The sequence below is a fragment of the Astatotilapia calliptera genome, chromosome 3, assembly GCF_900246225.1.
Source record: "Astatotilapia calliptera chromosome 3, fAstCal1.2, whole genome shotgun sequence".
NCBI lineage: Eukaryota > Metazoa > Chordata > Actinopteri > Cichliformes > Cichlidae > Astatotilapia > Astatotilapia calliptera.
Genome location: NC_039304.1, coordinates 14030315 through 14048806, shown reverse-complemented (window position 1 = coordinate 14048806; position 18492 = coordinate 14030315). Strand labels below are relative to the sequence as shown.

The window sequence follows — 18492 nt, the reverse complement described above, 5'->3', positions numbered from 1 at the left end:
CTCGCCCACAGAAACACACACAAATTACCATTTTGGTTCCCTTTAGTTTCAGTTAAACTTTGCACAATGGCTTCTTTTCACATCCAATTAGATACTGTGCCAGGGAAGAAAATAGGTTTCATTCTTCTCTTTGGTTAAAGCACCCCAGCGGCACTTCTTAGTAAACAGCATTAAAGACACAACCCCCCCCCCCCCAACCTAAATTTTTTGATAAATAGCTGCAGTTCAATTATTGGCCAAGGTAGAGATTTAGGAGAAAGAAAACAAATTAAAGTGACATCATCTGTGTAATGATAGCCTGTCCATTATTTCACCTACATGACATTTTTCAGCCCCGTGACATGATTTACAGCCCCACACACAATAAACGAATTATATGTAAACCGGTTTGTAGTCAGATCTGATAAAGCCAATACAGCTGGAGAGGGTCAATGGTGGAAAGCTAATTTTAGTTCATTATGGATTATCGTGGACTGAGACAATTATAATTTTCTTTTCTTTCTAAGTAGATTGCATCTGCATACAGAATTACAACAACAACACAGCGTAAGAGTTTAATACTGCAATTAAAATTGTACAAACAATAACACATGTAACAACGAAAGCTAAAACAGCAGACGAAGGAGAAACACAGGCAGAAAAGAAGGCACAATTAAGAGCTTCCCCCACTTTCAACAGGTTTGCTCCAGACGAATATCAGAAATAAAAACGATGTGTGCGAGAAGGCTCTCTCCGCTGTAGCAGGCCAGCAGCCTGACAGTGCGCTGACAGCTTCTAGCCGTGGATCCATTGAGAGGTAAAAGCTGCGGGCTCCGTCGAGGAAGAGACAGGGAAGAAAAAAAAAACAAAAAAAACACAGAGGCTTCTTTCCCTTGTAATCTCCTAAGATTAAACATGTTGTCTACCTGCAGGTGAAAATGTGGCGAGATGCGTCCTGTTGACATACAGCCTCGGCACACATCTCAGCGGTGCTCAGCTAAACGCTAAGAGGGCCGTTTCTATGGTTGAGAAACACAAGATGCGCTGGGGTACAAGGTCAGAGTCGGCAAGCTTTGTTCTGACAGCACACTGGGCTCTATGGAGGTTGTAAAATATGCTTTTTTGTTGTTTTTAAGGATGCAAGAGATGGAGGAGTGAATGGAAGACATTAGAGGAGCGATACAAAGGCTCACATGGCTTTCATGGGGAACTTCACAACCGTTACCACAGCACCGCCCGTCACATCGGTAAAACGTTTGTAACTCACCTTCGCTGCTCGTTCTCGTTGCTTTTGGTTTCGCGACACGCCACTAACTAATGACTACAACGAGACCGAAAAAAATGCATTGCCTCGGCCACTTCAGCAGAGCTCTCGACTCGTTTAATGATTTCAATCCCATCTTTAACTCGAACCCGGCTTTATATTTATGGCATCGTGCAAAAAGATAATGCGGCGCAGGTATCAAAGCCAAACTCATTCCATTTCTGCGGTTTGGCTTCGATACATCTTTATTGTTAACATCTGACAACGAACAAATTCTCCAGGTCGTGTTAAAAGGTAAGACTACAAACACGGTGCAAAGCTCCTGGGGCACAAGTGTAGCTTTAGCATATGTTTTGCAGCATCATACAGTGCTGATAAGGTAAGAATACAGCTGCTATGATTTATCCCTAGTATTGACTCTTTTTAGTCCCTGAAGGTTATAGTCATCATCATGTTAGAGCTATAATGAAAAATGCTGACAGCTTACTGGACAAGCTATTGATCAACCTGTATAGCCCTCTGCTTTAATATTATGCAGCTGATAACGCAGAGCTGGAAGAATTTTCAGTTATTACAGGGAATAAAAACACGCCGGGGTTATGAGATTTCAGCAGCGAGGAGGTTTGCGATGGCTTGGATATCAGAACCCGTGTGGTTGATACTGCTGATGAACAAGAAGTGAAGGCACGGGGTCGGAAGGTTAATTAATATTTTGGACGCTGCTGTACATGAAATTCCCTAACGGTGTTTCATGGAAAAACCAGATATTCCCCATGAAATGCATGTTGAGCCACAGTAGCGAACAACACAATGGTCCTACGAAAAGTTGCCGTAGCGGCCCGTCACCGGAAAATAGCAAGCGCGTGCCCAAATGGAAATGCAAGGTGACAAAGACAAAGAAAAGTTGTTGGTATTTAGTTACCTTTTTGTTCCACTTCTATTTTTTTAGGCATGAAGGGGAGAGAGAAAGAAAGAAAAAATACAAAGAACAGGTTAACATCATGATCACTGTCTTTATTTTCCAGACACTCCAAGAGAAACATGGGTTAGTAACAGAGGGACACACAAAATTTGATTGTCAGTTGTTTTTTTTGGTTTTTTTAGAAAGCAGACAGCGTTGCGCCTCATATGAGCCTGTTGGAAAAAGACAGATTAATCAACTCTGAAATTGTTGTAGAACATGCTCTGGGCTTTTGCACTGACGCCTGCACGGCAACAAAAAAACAGAGACATCGCTGTGGGGATGGGAATGTATGAGACGAGGCAGGGCTTTTAGAAAAGGCTTAAAAAACATTTCAACATATTGTCATTTATAGATGGCAGGTTTAAGCTTAATGCTTCTTTTCAAAGCTTATAGTTAGAGCAGGATCAGGTGACCCCGACCCTCCCTTAGTTATGCCGACCTAGGCTAGAACCCTTCCCGGCGTACAATCAAGGCAAAGGGTCATTCACTTCACATCATCATCGTCATCAACTATCAACAAATCAACCATATATACCCGTATTTACCTGCACATATACACCTCTCATTCACCATGACAGTTTTTCAGCATAAATATGAAAATCCTGTAATAATAATAATAATAATAATAATACTATTAATAATAATATAACGTATAACTATCCGCTGTGACTTGAAAACACTTGTTTTTAGAAATAAACCACAAGAAAGGAAAATTTATTCTTATTTCCATTAAGTAATCTACACTAAAAACCAATAATCCAACATTCACCCATGTTAATCTACTTAAATTGACCTAATTCTCCATATACAGCACAATGTGCAGCATTTCTGTTTAACTTAAGTAGCTTCTCTTAGCTTTGATTTCTGTATTTTGGCACTATATAAAATGCAACTGAATTTTCTCCAGTCATATAAAATGTTTACATATTGTAGACTTTTTAAAATGTTATGATAATTAGAAACTTCTGAATTCTTCAGAAATGTTTTAACCATTTTCAAGTTTGTTCAAGCGAAAAGAGAAAATAATCTGTCCAACAATTCAGCCACTGCAAAACACCACACATTGATTTAGCTCCTAAACTAATAATCAGACACTCATAACCTGAACAGACTGATGACAATGATGATGATTACCGTATACGATACCTCCCCTTATTCAATGGGATGCAGCAGATGATGTAAATCATTCTAAATTGACTGGTGCGACTGTTATTAGATTATTATAATGGATGACTTGCTGGATATTGATTTCACTTGGACTGAGATCGAGATTTAAATCTGCATAAACACATTCTTATTGACACACACTTGAAACATTGACATATTTCCAAACACGTTACCATTTGCACGGCAGACAGAGAGCAACGTTAGTATTAAATTTGAGTTTTATTAGTGGTCATCAGTGTTGAGGTAGTAGTTAGATGACTAAGTAAAGGAATAATGTGTTACAGCGCTACTCGTTACTCTAAAAAAGTGCTTATGTTACTTAATTACTCTCTGGAGTAAGTAACGCACAACCTGCTGCATTACTTTTGCATTACTCTGTAAATGGCCTGATTATCAGTTAATAATAAAACCCTACAACTAGAGTCTCATTAGCATAAATCCCTATCCTAATGAGGACGTATATACAGTCTTTCTTTTAATGCAAAGCTGAGAACAAAATCAATCCACTGAAATTCTACTGTAGAAATGGAGGCTACAATACTAATGCTGACCACTGCCTGTTTTGAAGATCAGCCTCAGGCGGCTGGTCTGGGGTCAGCATACTTTCAGCTTTAACATCATTCTGGGTGTTTGGCTAGCTTTGTGTTAGCATGCTATCTGCAGAGATCTTTGCAGAGAATTGAAGTTATGTTAGCAGTGTAAAGCAACTGTGTCTGTCTTGGACGCAGTTTGCATTTACTGTCACACCCTTGTTCTTTTGTGCCATTAAAAATTTAAAACGATGCCCTTTAAAACTGAAATCAGGTGATGTAGTGCAAGTGTGAAGAAAGAAACATGCCTGTGCTGCTGTAAAATGTCATCTGATTGTAGCTCATTGTAGCCTGTTTTACCCAACACTGGTGGTCACCTAGCATGTTCAAATTTAGTATTCTCAGCCTTTCTATCTACCCAAAAAATATAAAAATAAACGATTTAAATAATAAAATTAAAAACCTGCTAGCTAAGAGATGCTAAATCACACAGAAGAGCTAAGCAGATCAGCAGAATCAAGTGATTAATTCACTCCAAGAGATCTCTCTCGCATTAGCATTATCCACTGTGAATAATAACTCCATGTACTTCTGAGTTCAGCTTCATCACGGTGACTTCAGGCAAGAAAATATGTTTCTCACTGATCTACTTCTGTTACTCAATTCAAACGTTAAGTAGCTCATTTCAAATTTAAAGTAAATTTATGTAGCATCTCGTATTCAAGTGGGAGCTTGAGTGACCTATTTTTTTAAACATGACTCCTGCAAGTAAGGGAAAAGTAAGAGCTGTTTGCAGTCTACATCTAAACAGGCACGCCGAAAGCCTGCTGAAAACAAACTACTGAGCCTATTACATCTTAACTCTATATATAATTCTTTTTTTCCGTGAAGTGAACAAGCCTTTTATGTCAGACATGGCGTTTTGTCAGTCTCCTTCATTCGTAGTTGGCGTTAGCATCCACCCCGTGCGCCTGCTCCTGTCCCTTCCCCTTCAGTAATCCCGGTTCTAATAAGAGAGGATTAACCTCTGTTACTAGGGCTTACAAGAGTCCTCTCCTCCAAATGGAGAGTGCAACAGAGTGAGGTATGGAGGTCAGTGGGCAGGGGGCAGGTGGGGTAAAGTTTGAAAGATGGGAAAGTTATTAGAGGAGAACAATATTAATGAAGGCACTGAGCCAACGAAAAGGAGCGAGAACGAGGACGGAAAGAGCACGAAGGAGAGGAAAACAACGGGGAGGGGAGAGGCTTGAACAAGTCGTCTGTGTTTGTCAGATCATAAACTGGTACAGCACAGCACCTCATTAACAGAAAACACTCCAGCTGTCACTGCAACACAACAAGTCCATACCAAGCGCAAGCAACCATTGCTTCGGGCTGCATGTGAATCGCTGTTACCGACACCCCAAATTTGCCAATAACTCTGAACAGCATGCGGACCCCATAGATCAAATCAAAGTAAACAGCCAAACGCTACCTGATCAAAGCCTCCTCACCTCCCGTGAGCAATGGCCACACAACGGGGACCGCGGGGAGGCCGTGTTTCTGATTGAGCGATTGCTAACAGCGCCGAGGCGAGAGGAGGGTAATGATCTAAAGAAAAAGGCATTAGTGGCGGGGATGTGAGAAGCGGTATACAACGCAATCATCGGGGGAGACGGCGTGAGGAGGGAGTAAAGGATGTGGATGAAATCCCTGACAAGGAAATACACCGCTCCCTGGGCGAAGTCCAGCACGGCGGCCCTGTCGCTCGACCGGACGACACCGCCAGATGCAACAAGGTCACCCATCAGAACGCTCGAACCGACTCATGTTTCGCCGTAGACAGTACAGACTGAGATATACACCTGCGATATGCGCCTTGGACAAACTCCGTCACACACACGCAAGAGAAGCAGCGGGGAAAAGCAGAGATGGAGAATTGATTCATTTGAAAAGCTTCTTTACTCCACCGCACCACCCCCATTGTGACCTTAATACGATTTTGGTCACGGCTGTCACTGAGTCACTAAAAAGCACTTAGCTCTCTCATCTCTTTCTTTTCTCTCTCCCTTCTCCTCGCCTTTTTTCCTCTGTCCCCACTTTCACGTCTGAGAAACTATCAAAAAAAGTGCGCACAGATCAAAAAACATAAGGGTCCTTCCAGATGAAACGCGGACCCGGCGCGGAGCCGTCGCATAAAAGAGGCCCTCGAGCATCATATTCATTGACTCGACAAAATATAAATGATCCTTTGCCTGTACCCTATATTTGAAACATTTGATGGAGCCTTGTCCCGATGGCTTCGGAGGGCTATTCGTGAGTTATATACAGCGCTATGTGTCAGTATTATTCACTATAATATCTGGTTTTATTATGGCTTAAAAATTAAGCTTAACTGTAGCCTTTACTCTGCATTTTGCTGGTCGAACTTTTGTAGGTCTTTTTACAGCCAGAAGTTACCATCTGTACCATGCTGGACTGCTCAGCTTTCAGCCAGCTACCTTGATTAGCAAGCAGCAGCAAACTGTGCTAGGTAGCAGACTAAGAAAACACCATTATGCCTGTCACCAAAACAGAAGCCCAAACTTCTTGGATGGTCTATGCCACACAGCGTGCCATGTCATTTGTCAGATTAGTCCCCGACACAGCAAAGGCAGCTGAGAGGGCGAGTTCAGAGACTGGAATTAGAGGAGGTGAAGCCCAGCAGTCAGCACACCAGTCAATCAGGTGGCCACGGACGTAAATTTAAGCCTTAACACGATCAAAACTGACGAGTTATTTGAAAAAACTCCACCGCCATCCAGCTGTTATGAAGGGGGGGAACTACCTATAGGGACCAAAGCTTCTTTTTTTTTTAAATGCTGCTAAGTTAGTTGTTTAAATATGGGCGTCCTAGAAGCTTGTCTCCCTTTGTGTTTTTCATCTGTTTTATTAAACTAATTTAAATGTCGTCTTGATGCACGCTCAATCATCCAGGTGAGTAAATCCCTCAAAGTCGATTCTGTTCATATAAACGTAGCGTTTTGTGGGAGAAACGTTTCGTCACTCATCCAAGTGATTTCTTCAGTCTCAGCTGACTGCAGGTTTCCCCAATCCTATGAACAGTGATCAAGGAATTGACCTCCCAGCCCGCTGTTCCTTCAGTGATGCTAGTTTCAGTTATTGTACAAACGTACTGTTTATAAAGGTTGGGGAAACCTGCAATCCGCTGAGCATTGAATGTCATTTATATGCTTACAGTTGGGGAGATAATAATTTGATCCGCTGCTGAATTTGTAATTGTGCTCACTTTTTATGGTAGTTTAATTTTAATCAACCAAAAATCCAGAAAAAAACATCATCTGTTGGCATGGGTTTGCCAACAGATAAAACTTTATCTGAGATACATTTTTTTTTAAAATGTAACACGTTGCCTCAAACAGCTACATGCTGGCATACCTGGAGGCAGCCCGGTGCAAGCAGGATAATCTTTTAGCCACAGAGAAGCATGGGTGGAGCAGTTTGAGGTTGCAATGCCTAGCTTTAACACACCTCAATGCTCCCGCTCACTTCCACAACCTGATTTATCTAGGGACTGGTCCAGGGTTAGATAACCAGTTGACTCACTAATCTGGGAACATCGGAAACAATTACCCAGTGGACCGTGAGCACGCTACATGCAAAAAATTAGCTATTGTGCTGTGAAGAAGACAAAAACAAGCAGAAACATTAGCAAGATGGCTGAAACAAACCGGAAACCTATGTACGGCTTAAAAAGATGCACGTTACCGGGCACTAGCTGTTTATCTTTCAAAACATGCCACAGTTTGGGGGATATAAACTTCACCTTGAGTTATGTAACTAACAGCTGAACATTGTGCAGTCAGCGCAGGTCAATGTTTAAGGTTAATCAGTCACTGCTCTGCCACTAGGTTAAGTCAAACATCCACCCATTAACTTTCTTCCGCTTACCCAATGCGGAGTCAGCGGTCACAGGTCACAAGGCGAGGTAGACCCCAGACTGGTTGCCAGTCTATCACAGGGCTAAACCATACATTTAGACCAGAAAGTGTAGCTGTAGCCATGCCTCCCCTAAAATGTTCTGATGTAGCGGTGGCTGGATCTAAGGTTTGTTTTTTGCACAGGGCGCACTGAATATATTTTCATAACATTACAGGAAAGCAAAAGGCAAACTTGATCATCTAATCACGACGATGAAGTCACTTTGCAGAGCATGCATGCTAATGCAGAAAGCACCGCAGACACCGCCGTGGTTGGCCATTTTGCTAACAACCTCCCCTCCACCCCCTAAATCCCCCATTGGCTACAAATGAGGGCAGCAGCTGTTCGTAACAATGAAAAACTTAAAGGAAACGCAATAAGGTTTTTGCTTGTGTGCATATACATATTTCAGTTTTGACAGTTTAGATAATATGATTATATGCACCCCGCCGCTCAGCAATACCATACCCTATAAAATTCAATTTTAAAGCCTCTGTGTAACACAGTCCTTACTTCATTTTTCCCCCCCACAAGATTTCAAGTATAATTTCCACCTGACAGGTTGCTGTGCAGACCTCTCACAGCCCACGTCCTGCAAACGGCGAGCAGCTAACAATGGGGATCTTTAGCCGCTGCGAGCGCATACACGCTGTCATGTGAGCGGCAGCTGTATGGATTTTCATTTGAATAATTAATGCTTCCCAATTTCACACTAATGGTTGAGAGGTATCAGAATGGTATCATTAGCCACTAATAGAGATTCATGGCAGAATGGCAGCAATATTTTTTGCAATACGGCCCCCCCAAACACCCCACCCTGACACACTCCCGTCCCCCCACCCCACTGTCTCAAGCAGGGAGTTGCAGAGAGCAAAACCCTCAACTCCATCCCATCAGCTTTTTAATTAATGACACAAATTACAGGGCTTTGAATAGCATGTGCCTAAGGATGGGGGAGGACACGCAGGCGGCCATCTCTCTTTCTCTGAATTCTCTCTTCATCTCTCTCATTTTTTCCCTATCCCTTCCCTCGCCTGACGCTCATGAGTCTCCCATACTATCATTACAGGTTCCATTTCTCAACAGCCCTCTTTTTTCTTTTTTTTCAACCACTTGTCTGCTCTCTTTGTGCTTCCTTCTGGTACTTATTCAATCTCCTCCCTAGCGTCTCCTTTCTGTCTCCATCGCTTTCTGCCTGCCTCCTACTGGGAAGCAGCTATGCCGTCCTATAACCTTGACAACGCAGGATGCTGTGCGCGCGCGCGTCTTCTTCTGTCTGTGCGCGTGTCTGTCTCTCTTTGAGGGACAGGTGCAAGGACTTGGCGCTCATCCAATCTGCTATCAACGTGAGACCGACCAACGGAGGGAGAAAAAATTTAAAAAAATAAAAACAAGGGAATGCTCAGCAAAACAAAATTAAATACATTTTTATGGAACATAGCAGCAACTGGAGCAGAAATAACCTAATTGCACCTCCTAAAATACGTCTTGATTTTCAAGGACCTTGAAATTATGGAGGAGAACAGCGGGGTGGAGGTGGGGGCGGTGGGGGAGATTGTGGAGGAGAGGCAAAAATAACTGTAGTGTTTAGTCTGGTGTGCGGCTGGACGCAGAGGAGCACCAGCGAACAAAGAAAGGGGAAAACAAAAAAAGCTTTGATTAGTAGGGTGATCATTAAAAAGGAGAGACCCCCTGAAGAGACCGATCTCTAATTAGTAATGTATCCTCGACACTTGGCACCCCAGCATCTCTTCAGACACATGTGCGCGAGTGAGTGTTTGTGTGGGGCTGTGTGCAGTGGGTGGGTTAACACTGAGATAAAAGCTTTGCTTGTGTTACATAAATGGGTGTTTATGAACATTTCTGCAGCTCTTTCGGCGATTGTGCATTATTTTTTTTTAAACAACATAAAAAAGAAAGGCAACGATGATGCTGTATGTATGTCACTGAGCAAAAACAGCAGCTGCTACAGCACAGGAACCTGATAGATTACAGCAGCTTATTCAGCTATTAGTGGGGGGAAACAGCTTCCACATGTCCAGATTCACCCCTTTAACACGGCCATTTATCCACACCGGTAATCACCGCTTCCCTGTGCAATTATATCGCCTCTCAACTGGGAACATCATTTTTTTTTTCCAGGGGATAATCCCACCCCTAGAAATGCCATTTTCTATTTTATGTTTACCTTTTAACCACCGTGGCAATCAGGCAAACTCTGTTTTAAAATTAGTGGCTATCAATTTCATTTTCTGTACATGTGCATTTGCTTAATAGTAAAAATGTTTTTAGTCAGAGTACCTGGCTATATAAACACAAGATTTCAGTTTCACTGTAATATCTACAGTCATGGTAAAAAGTTCACATTAAGGATTTATTAAGACTAGATTATTCTCAGTTGCAGACACCGACATGAACGGCTGAGTGCTGTAGTCCTTCCTGTTCTACTTCTTTATAGTTTGCTTGAAGTCCACTGCCTGAAATTTACGTCACAGGGACACTAGCAGACTCACAAACGTGGAAATTATAAAGTCCTCTTTACTAGTTCCATAGGAATACTGTGGGAATTAACCCTTTAAGACCTACCATAGAACCAAGTCCGCCAGAGCTTACTTTATATTTTTACATGCTGTAGGGCCATTTGTGGGAGCATTTCAAGTTACTATACATTAATACAACCATTATAGCCCAAATATTAATAATATGTAAGCATTAAGTCCATAGTAACTACATAAATTACAAAAAAGTGCAATAAAGTACAAAAAAATAGAAAATCGTTTTTGTTTTCATATATTTCTAGTTAGAGAAATTTAAGAGGTTTATCCCTCAAAACAGTAAATACAAAAAAGTTGCACAAAAGAGTTTGCAACAACAGGAAATTTATTTTGAGTGTCTTCATAGTTTTGTTTTTGAGATACACCAATTTTTATATACTGCAGGAAAAACGAAAATAAATATTACAATCCAAATTTGCAAAAAAACATCATGTGCATCAAAATAAACTATTTTCAGCAGTGCAATTTGAGTTCTAAGCATCCCAGAAACTATTCAGAAAAGCATAAAGTCAAACATGACTTTTAAAAACACCAGTATAGGCTTATAAGGCCCCGAAGGTAAAAAACTACATTTTCCACGAAATGACGTCACTTCCGGTTTCGGGCAGGTCATGGCGGACATGCGATAGTTCGCGCTGATGGACGTAGGAAGTGTTACAAACAGCTGATCGGATCGGCAAAGTGTGTTTCTGGAATATTATGTTTTTGCTGCTGCAAGTGCTTTTTATGCAATTTTTGCAAAGCTATATGTGGAAGGAAACCATGACCTAGGGCAAGCTAATGGCATAAGATGTAAGTACAACTCCTCTGGTTTCATATGCAAAAAAAATGATTGTGCTAGCTCACGTGGTTCCGGTTCTACAGGGATTTAAAAATAGTTACGCAAAACGGAGCGTGCCCGCTCCGACCGGTTTTAAAGGGCTAAGAGGGTAAATAGTAGCCAAGTGCTGCTAGTCAATCCACTCGATTAACTGATCATCAGCAAGTGTTAGCACCTCTATAAAAGCATAGGTTGTGGCAGTTTACTGCTCTGGAACATTCAGATGTGTGTTAACTCAATGCCAAGGATGAAAGACATTAAAGTGTTATAAGGCCAAGACTTCTGGAACAATGGTTGTTGGACAGATGAGACCAAAGGTGAGATGACTGACCATGTGCCAACACAGCACATCAGCACAAACATCTCAAACCAACCATTAGTCATGGTGGTGAAGGGGTGATGATTTTGGTTGCCTTTCAAGCCACAGGACCTGGACACCTCAAAGTCCATAAACATTAACTATAAACTCTGTATACCAAAGCATTCAGAGAGCGTGAAGTCAACTTTGGCTAAAACTGACTCATGCAACAGGACAATGATCCCAAGCATAGCAGCAAATCTCCAACAGGAGTCCAGAAAGCTTCATACTGACTGAAATGCTGCGGTGGAACGTTAAGACAGCTGTGTACAAATAAATCCCTGCAAACCTCAAATGAACTGAAGGAGCATTGTAAAGAAGAGTGAGCCATAATGTGGTCTAGCTACATCTGCAAAGTACCAGATGAGTTTTAAATGTCCCGGTACATGAGGGCTTGAACTTGCACGAGGCTGTACTTTCTTTATACCTCAAATATATATTCATATGAGCTTGTATTTTCTTTTCATTGTTAATATTACTTTCAAACTGTGTGGAACTTTAAAATGCATCCTTTAGGAAGCTTATTTTCACAAACTGAGACAGAAATCTCTACTTGAGTTGCACATTCATCCATCACACTCTCCAGTTTTACTCCTCTGAAGGGTTTTACCCTGAGTTTCATTCATGGATTATTCAGAGCTGAATTTATGGATTTTTTTTTATATGACATTTATTTAGTTTTCTAGTCTGTGGACAGTAGATTGATTTAACAATTGATCCATTTTAAAACAAAATAAAACAAGAACTTTTCTATGTATTGCCTGCAAACCAGCACATAGTTGGTTGAATGATATCTCATTTCTCTTTTTCACACCAGGCATTTTGAATAGTCGCAACAACAAAATGCTACTATGTTTCCATTAATATCAACTATGTCTTTGTGTCCCACTAAACTGCAACAGTGTGACAGGAAGCCAGCATGAACACCCTAATTGGATGGATTCGATAAAGGGCCCCCCCCCCCCCAAAAAAATAGCAAGAAGTTTCTGACCAATCAGTGCGAATTCAGGCCACTGCACCAGTGTGAATCTGGAGTGTGAGATATGTGGCAGGAAGTCACAGTCGTCAAAGCATACCGCGTGGGCTGGGGAGTGGTCAGCCATCTCTGAGTGATGAGATGACATTACAGGGCCCCTTCACACATGGGAGGAAGTGGAGCTGTTCGCCCAGGTGGTAAGATTAAAAAAAGAAGGTGTCTGAACAAGCAGTCTAATGCTCGCTGGCATTTCAGCTGGGAGTGAAGAGGGTGTGGTTTGGTGATGTATCTGCTGTCACAGTACTGACTCCCACGCAGGACCTTATGAACGTGGACTAGAGAGCTCAAGGGCGAAACGCCACTGAACTTCCGTACAATCTGCTAAGTAGATTTACAGATAGCATCTAATGGGGCGATCTACTCTTCAAGAAGCTTAAATGTTGCTGCGAGATTATCCGAGGGAAAGAGAGCTGACTGGGTGCTCGTAAGGGAGAGCGCTGACAGTGTAGGAACGCCGAGCGCGAGCAACTAAATCAAATCAGATTTGTGCCTCGACATCACCATTTCTGTTATTAATGATCCAAAATCCTTACATGAGTTCACAGCAGCGAGCCGCGCACCCTGTTGAGACGCAGACTCCTGGTCACACAGGTGGTGTTTACTTTAGGTGTAACCGCTGCGTTACAGACTCTGCAAATCGCACGCATTATAACCAGGCTGCAGTGTAAGCGAGAGCCATGTGTACAGCATCGATTTCACAGTTTAACCTGCCAACAGTGAAGGATAGAGACTGGTAGCAGGTGCTGGGTAAAACCTGCCAAAACAATCTACACCATTATTCAATTACGGGCCCCCAGAACCTGTTAGGTGTGTTGTTATCACTGGCGAAAAGAATTAAAAACCAATTAGGCAAGTTTGAAACGAGAAAAAAACAAAAAGCGAATGGATAAATAAATATGAGAAATTACACCGCAACTTTACGAGGCGTGAGCTCCGGGATTACTGCGGCCCCAATCAAACGAGGCAATCGATTCCATGATCGTATGTCCTGGCTTAGCTTCCAAAGAGTGAGCCGTATCTGACAGGGCTGAGCTGGATCCCACTGTGAAAGGCAGGATTTTACACTGTCCTTATTAGCTGCAAACAGTGGGGGGAACCAGTGGCTTATGTATAGCAACAGACTGCCAGCAGGTTTTTCCTCCTTTGTTCTTCCACTCTCTTCTTGTCTTCTGCCTTTCCGTTTCAGCTCGTCTGCCGAGCACAGTGAAGTGTAAGTTTTGCAAAGTGAACAGCGCAAATACATTTCCCTTATATCCACTACTTCATCTTTTTTGTGTTTGTGTGTGTGGGGGGCAGGTGGTGGGAGGGTAAGGGACATGATCGCCTGCCTGGATCATCGAAAGTGCACAGAAAGATACATGTAATTACCAAAAGATTGCGGTCGACGTGAGGGGAGGAGGACAAGGAAGACAACCACAGGCTGTCAACGGCAGAGCACTGCAACACAGGTCGGAATCTTGTGCGACAAGATGGGGAAGATGACGGGGAAGATGACGGGCCTGCTGAGGAGATCTAAGCGCTTCATTACAGCCGAGGAAGGAGCGGTGGGTGTGTAGGAGGGAGACGCAGTTGTGTTGACCTCTCATGAGCTCGGCCTTCGGGAGGAGTTGTTAAAGTGGAAGTTACACCGAGAGAAAGACGGAGCGAGCGAGGAAAGAAGGCTGTAATAAGGCACGATGAGAATACGCTTGCATCTCTCCGCTTGGCTGCGGAAAGTCAAGGTGAGAGGGCGGGGCGGAGACAGATGTCAGCCATAAGAGCGCGCTCGTGTTTATGAGTCATCATAAAGGGTCAGCGTGTCACTTGTGCCCGAAGTCGGCCTTGCTAATATGTGAACTGCACAGAGGGGCGTGTGCAATCTGCTGTGTTGCAAAAAGAAAGAGTCGTCGGGCAGATTAAAAATTAGTCATGTTCACAGGACTCTGATGAATTCCTGAGGTAAATACAAGCGCATGCTATTAAGCTTTATTTAGTAAGAGCTTAATGTTTCAAATGCAAAATGTATAAATTCCTTTTTTATTGTTTCACCTTTATGTCGGCGCTGCTTTCCCACCCTCATTGTTCAACGCGGTGGCATTTCCTCATCCAAGAAACTCGCAACTCATATCGAATAATTATCCAGACAGCAGCTCAAATGAAAACATGACGGATCGCGCCGCGCGTGCCACAGCGCCAGCACGGGCAAACACTGGCACCCACAACGGTAATTGTTCTAACATTTCTTCCATTACAACTGATGGAGCGGGTCGAATCGCAAATTAATAAAATCAATATTGTATCTGCAACATGTGTCCATCGATTTGGCACAGCCCTCCGCTGTTATTGACAGCGGATCCAATCGCACAATCTCGCCGGCTTATAGAGATGTGGAGAGGACGGCGGTAATTTGTCCTAAAAGGAAAAAGAAAGAAAAAGAAGCTCCTCAAGCAGAAAACAGATAAAAGCTGTCAGCGAAGGTGGTCGGGGAGAAGAGAAGGGGCAGATGAGACTCTGGAGTGAGGGAACAGAGGTGGCAAATAAAGGGAGATAGAGTGGGAGGGGTGGGGGAGGCCAGCGAGAGGACTTAAAGGACGAAATGTTAGAGAAAGTGAGGGTAAAAAAAAAAAAAAAAAGAGTATTAGGATTGAGAGGGAGAGCTTGTCAGTGGAATACAGAGAAAGAAGAGTTGGAGTCATGGGTGGCTGCTCCTCTTATTAAACACTCAAATCCTTCAGTCAGTCTCAGGAACTCTGTAAGGAGACTTGTGTTAAAAGCCGATCCACAATTGAGCTGCCATGTCTCTATCCATACCTCATTTCCAATTAACACACAAACCACTTAAATCTATTGTGCTTTTTTTCCTTCATCCTCCCCATTGAGACTTATTTTCGCAAGACACGTAGCCATAATCAAACACGTAAGCATGACACACAAATGTGAAGGAAGCACTTTCAGTGTGATTCAGTCCAGCCAAAAGGTTCTGATTGATTCATCTGGGAGGTGTGAAGAGAGTTTACCGGGCCGTCACAGATGAATTCATTCATATCCCGCCACCGAATCCGTTTCAAATGCGTCTCCAGTGACCGCTTGTGATTACACTTTGCTTCCACACTCAATATACAAATAAACTGCTACATGACTGCTGCCATGTTTATGCATTGCCAGCAGATTTCTCGATCTTATGGCCATATCTGGGAGCGATCCATAGTTAAACCACACAAGGTGCCTCGGTATTTCTCCCTCGTGGAACCCTAATAGGAGTCCTGGGTATTAAAGCAATTAAGCTGCAGAAACTGTTTTACAGCATTATGGGAATGCAGTCAAGTTATGAGTTATGGTTTCTTTTTTTTTACTGTTTAAGTCAGACTTATCGAGTAAGAGAAAACATTAAAGAGATCGCTGAATGAAAATGCCACTGGGTCCTGAGGGTATTGCAGAATTTTCCATCACCTTAGGGGACAATTGCATGTGTTACAGGGATCCAGACAGGACAGGAAAACCCAGCTTCTGCATTAGGCAGCAGCTTTTTTACAGCATAATATATGGAGCCATAATGCGTGTGTCTATTATTTTAGAAATCTGACACCAATAGAATAAATTGGAAGTAATTGTAAGAGGATGGGATGGGGGTGGAAGTCCTTATGTTTTTTCCATGCTGTTCAAGCATGTGGAAAGGGCAAAAATAATTTCATTTCCCATCGAACTGGAGGTCAATTACATTGCACCACTGGGATAAGGTCCGGCTGAAAACAATGCCTATGTGTTGGAGAAAAGAAAGAAAAAATGACTCCAACCTACACTCGGTGGACTGGAGTAGCAACAATGTAAATTAAGCAACCGACATAATCATGAGGAAAAAAATTGCCATGTCCATCTGAGTAGTCAAAGAGAGCAAGAATCAACCAATCGTATTGTTTCTCTATGATAAGAAAAAATAATGTCCACACTCCCAGTTAAGGTTTCGAAGAACGAGCCTCGTTCACTGATATGTGCACAGAAATGTTCTTACACTGTGCAAAAGTGTGCGCGTGCAATTTCTACAGGTAAAATCTTGAGGACCAAATGATAAAATAATATCTTTTTACGTGTCAGCAAGTATAAAATGGTTTCTCACACATGTGGTAAGTCTTCCTTGCAAGTGACACTGGATGACCCATCTAGGACTGTGTGCTGCAGGCTAATTTCAAAGAATCAGGCCAGTGAATCATCGGTCACTGTCTCCAACTTGCAGCTTGATTATTAACTAAAGAGGGAAAAAAGCCACAAGTTTCTTGCAATAAACCAGTGTAGCTATTAAGCAATGTAGTTATTGTAGCCCTCGAGGACTTGTGCTGTCTTTGTGTTTAAAATGTTAGAATTAAACTCATTTGCTGGCAGTTACTGTGTGTTTTAAGAATTACCCAAAATTAAACACACATAGCTGAGATCTTACTGACCGGTAATAACCCAACCGGCCTAAAGCCCATACCTTAAAGCAGGGGTGAGAAACTAGGACTGTTGTGGAGGGCCACACCAGTAAGTTAAACTCAGTTCTGCTGAAAATAATTTTCCCTCTTTATTATCTCATTGGTAATCACACTAATAATAATTATAATAATTATAATAATTATAATAAAGTTGATTTGTACAGCACTTTTCAAAACTTGAGTTTTAAACTGCTTTCCGTGCGGCGCTCCACAACAGTCCCAGTTTCTGATGTAGCCCCTTGGTAAAAGTGCCCGCCTCCGCTAAAGCCTTTCTCATGATCTTGCGCATATTTCAAGAATCTAGCTGCCTCATGGTCAAAATGGTAAACTAGTGAAATGCTTGAGTTCAAAAGGTTGAAAACTTGAGTAGATGCAAGTGTGACAGACGCAAAAAGTGACTGAAAGTGGGCTACTGTTCATTGCAGTGGCTTTATCCTTGTTAGTATCCCAAGACAATGACACCTAGGAAAGACAGTGGCACTGGGTGACTGAAATAGCATAATGTGCATATTACAGCGAGGAATAAAAAGACCATTTGCTAGCTCTGGATCACAGACAAAAAGGGCTTTCACTTCACAACATGAAAGCTACTGTCAGGCCCACTACTGAGGGAACCATGTAAGGACATCAAATGTTAAAAGATGGCTTTGATTTGAATTACTACAACTCACTTCAATGCAGCCGCTGTAGACTACACAGCTAAATGCCCATGACTAAATATTTCCCCCTTTTTTGAGCATCAGGATTTTTGGCAGGCGTAATTATTGTGACTTTGGTGTTCCACTTCAAAGTTCATTAAAAAGACAATAGCAAAGGTCATATGGCAATGTCCATGCCACTTCCTTTAGCCTCGCCTGGATATCCTCTCAGCACGCTCATCCTGTCACCCCATGCTGATCCTTCCATTCCCTGTCCAAATGCTTTCACTTAGGTTATGTTGCAGCCTCACAGTGTTTTTCACCTGCTGCACTAATTAAATCATTTTTATTTACCCCCTTCAGAGATGCCTCACTAGTCTGAACATTAGCCGGCGTCCACTGAGCTGAACTGAACTGAGAATGAGTACTTTTCTTTTTGATGAAAGTCGAAACGGCCTTTCTTGCTGTGATGGAAATAGAGACTTGACATCATCAGACGTGATTCCTCAAAGATATTAATGCGCTTTGAACCGAGGGAGCTGATGGGAAGGTTGTGACAAGCGCCATTTAAAAAAACAAGAGAAAGCCTGAATGCATTATGGGATATATGCCTTACTCCGTTTTGGAACAGCAGCAGCACTAACAGGTTGACGAAAAACGGATTAAAAGTTCAAAAATGATTTGCTCGCTTCTATTTTTATAAATTGCACGGCTCCAAAAACGCCACTCGGAGTAAAATAAGTGTAAACTGTAACACTGTTGATCTAACTGATGCC

General features: G+C 42.4%; 1 protein-coding gene across 26 annotated transcripts in view; it reads right to left on the bottom strand.

Annotated features, from left to right (window-relative positions):
* Positions 1-18492, bottom strand: part of LOC113018655 (adhesion G protein-coupled receptor L3) — a 265269-nt gene that overhangs the window by 107099 nt on the left and 139678 nt on the right. For 22 of the 26 annotated variants that reach the window (XM_026161934.1, XM_026161936.1, XM_026161935.1 and 19 more), the window contains exon 6: positions 2166-2180. The exons of the other annotated variants lie outside the window; for them this stretch is intronic. In XM_026161934.1, the coding sequence (XP_026017719.1) occupies positions 2166-2180 (15 nt within the window). The remainder of the gene's footprint in view (positions 1-2165; positions 2181-18492) is intronic. 26 annotated transcript variants of the gene reach the window in all.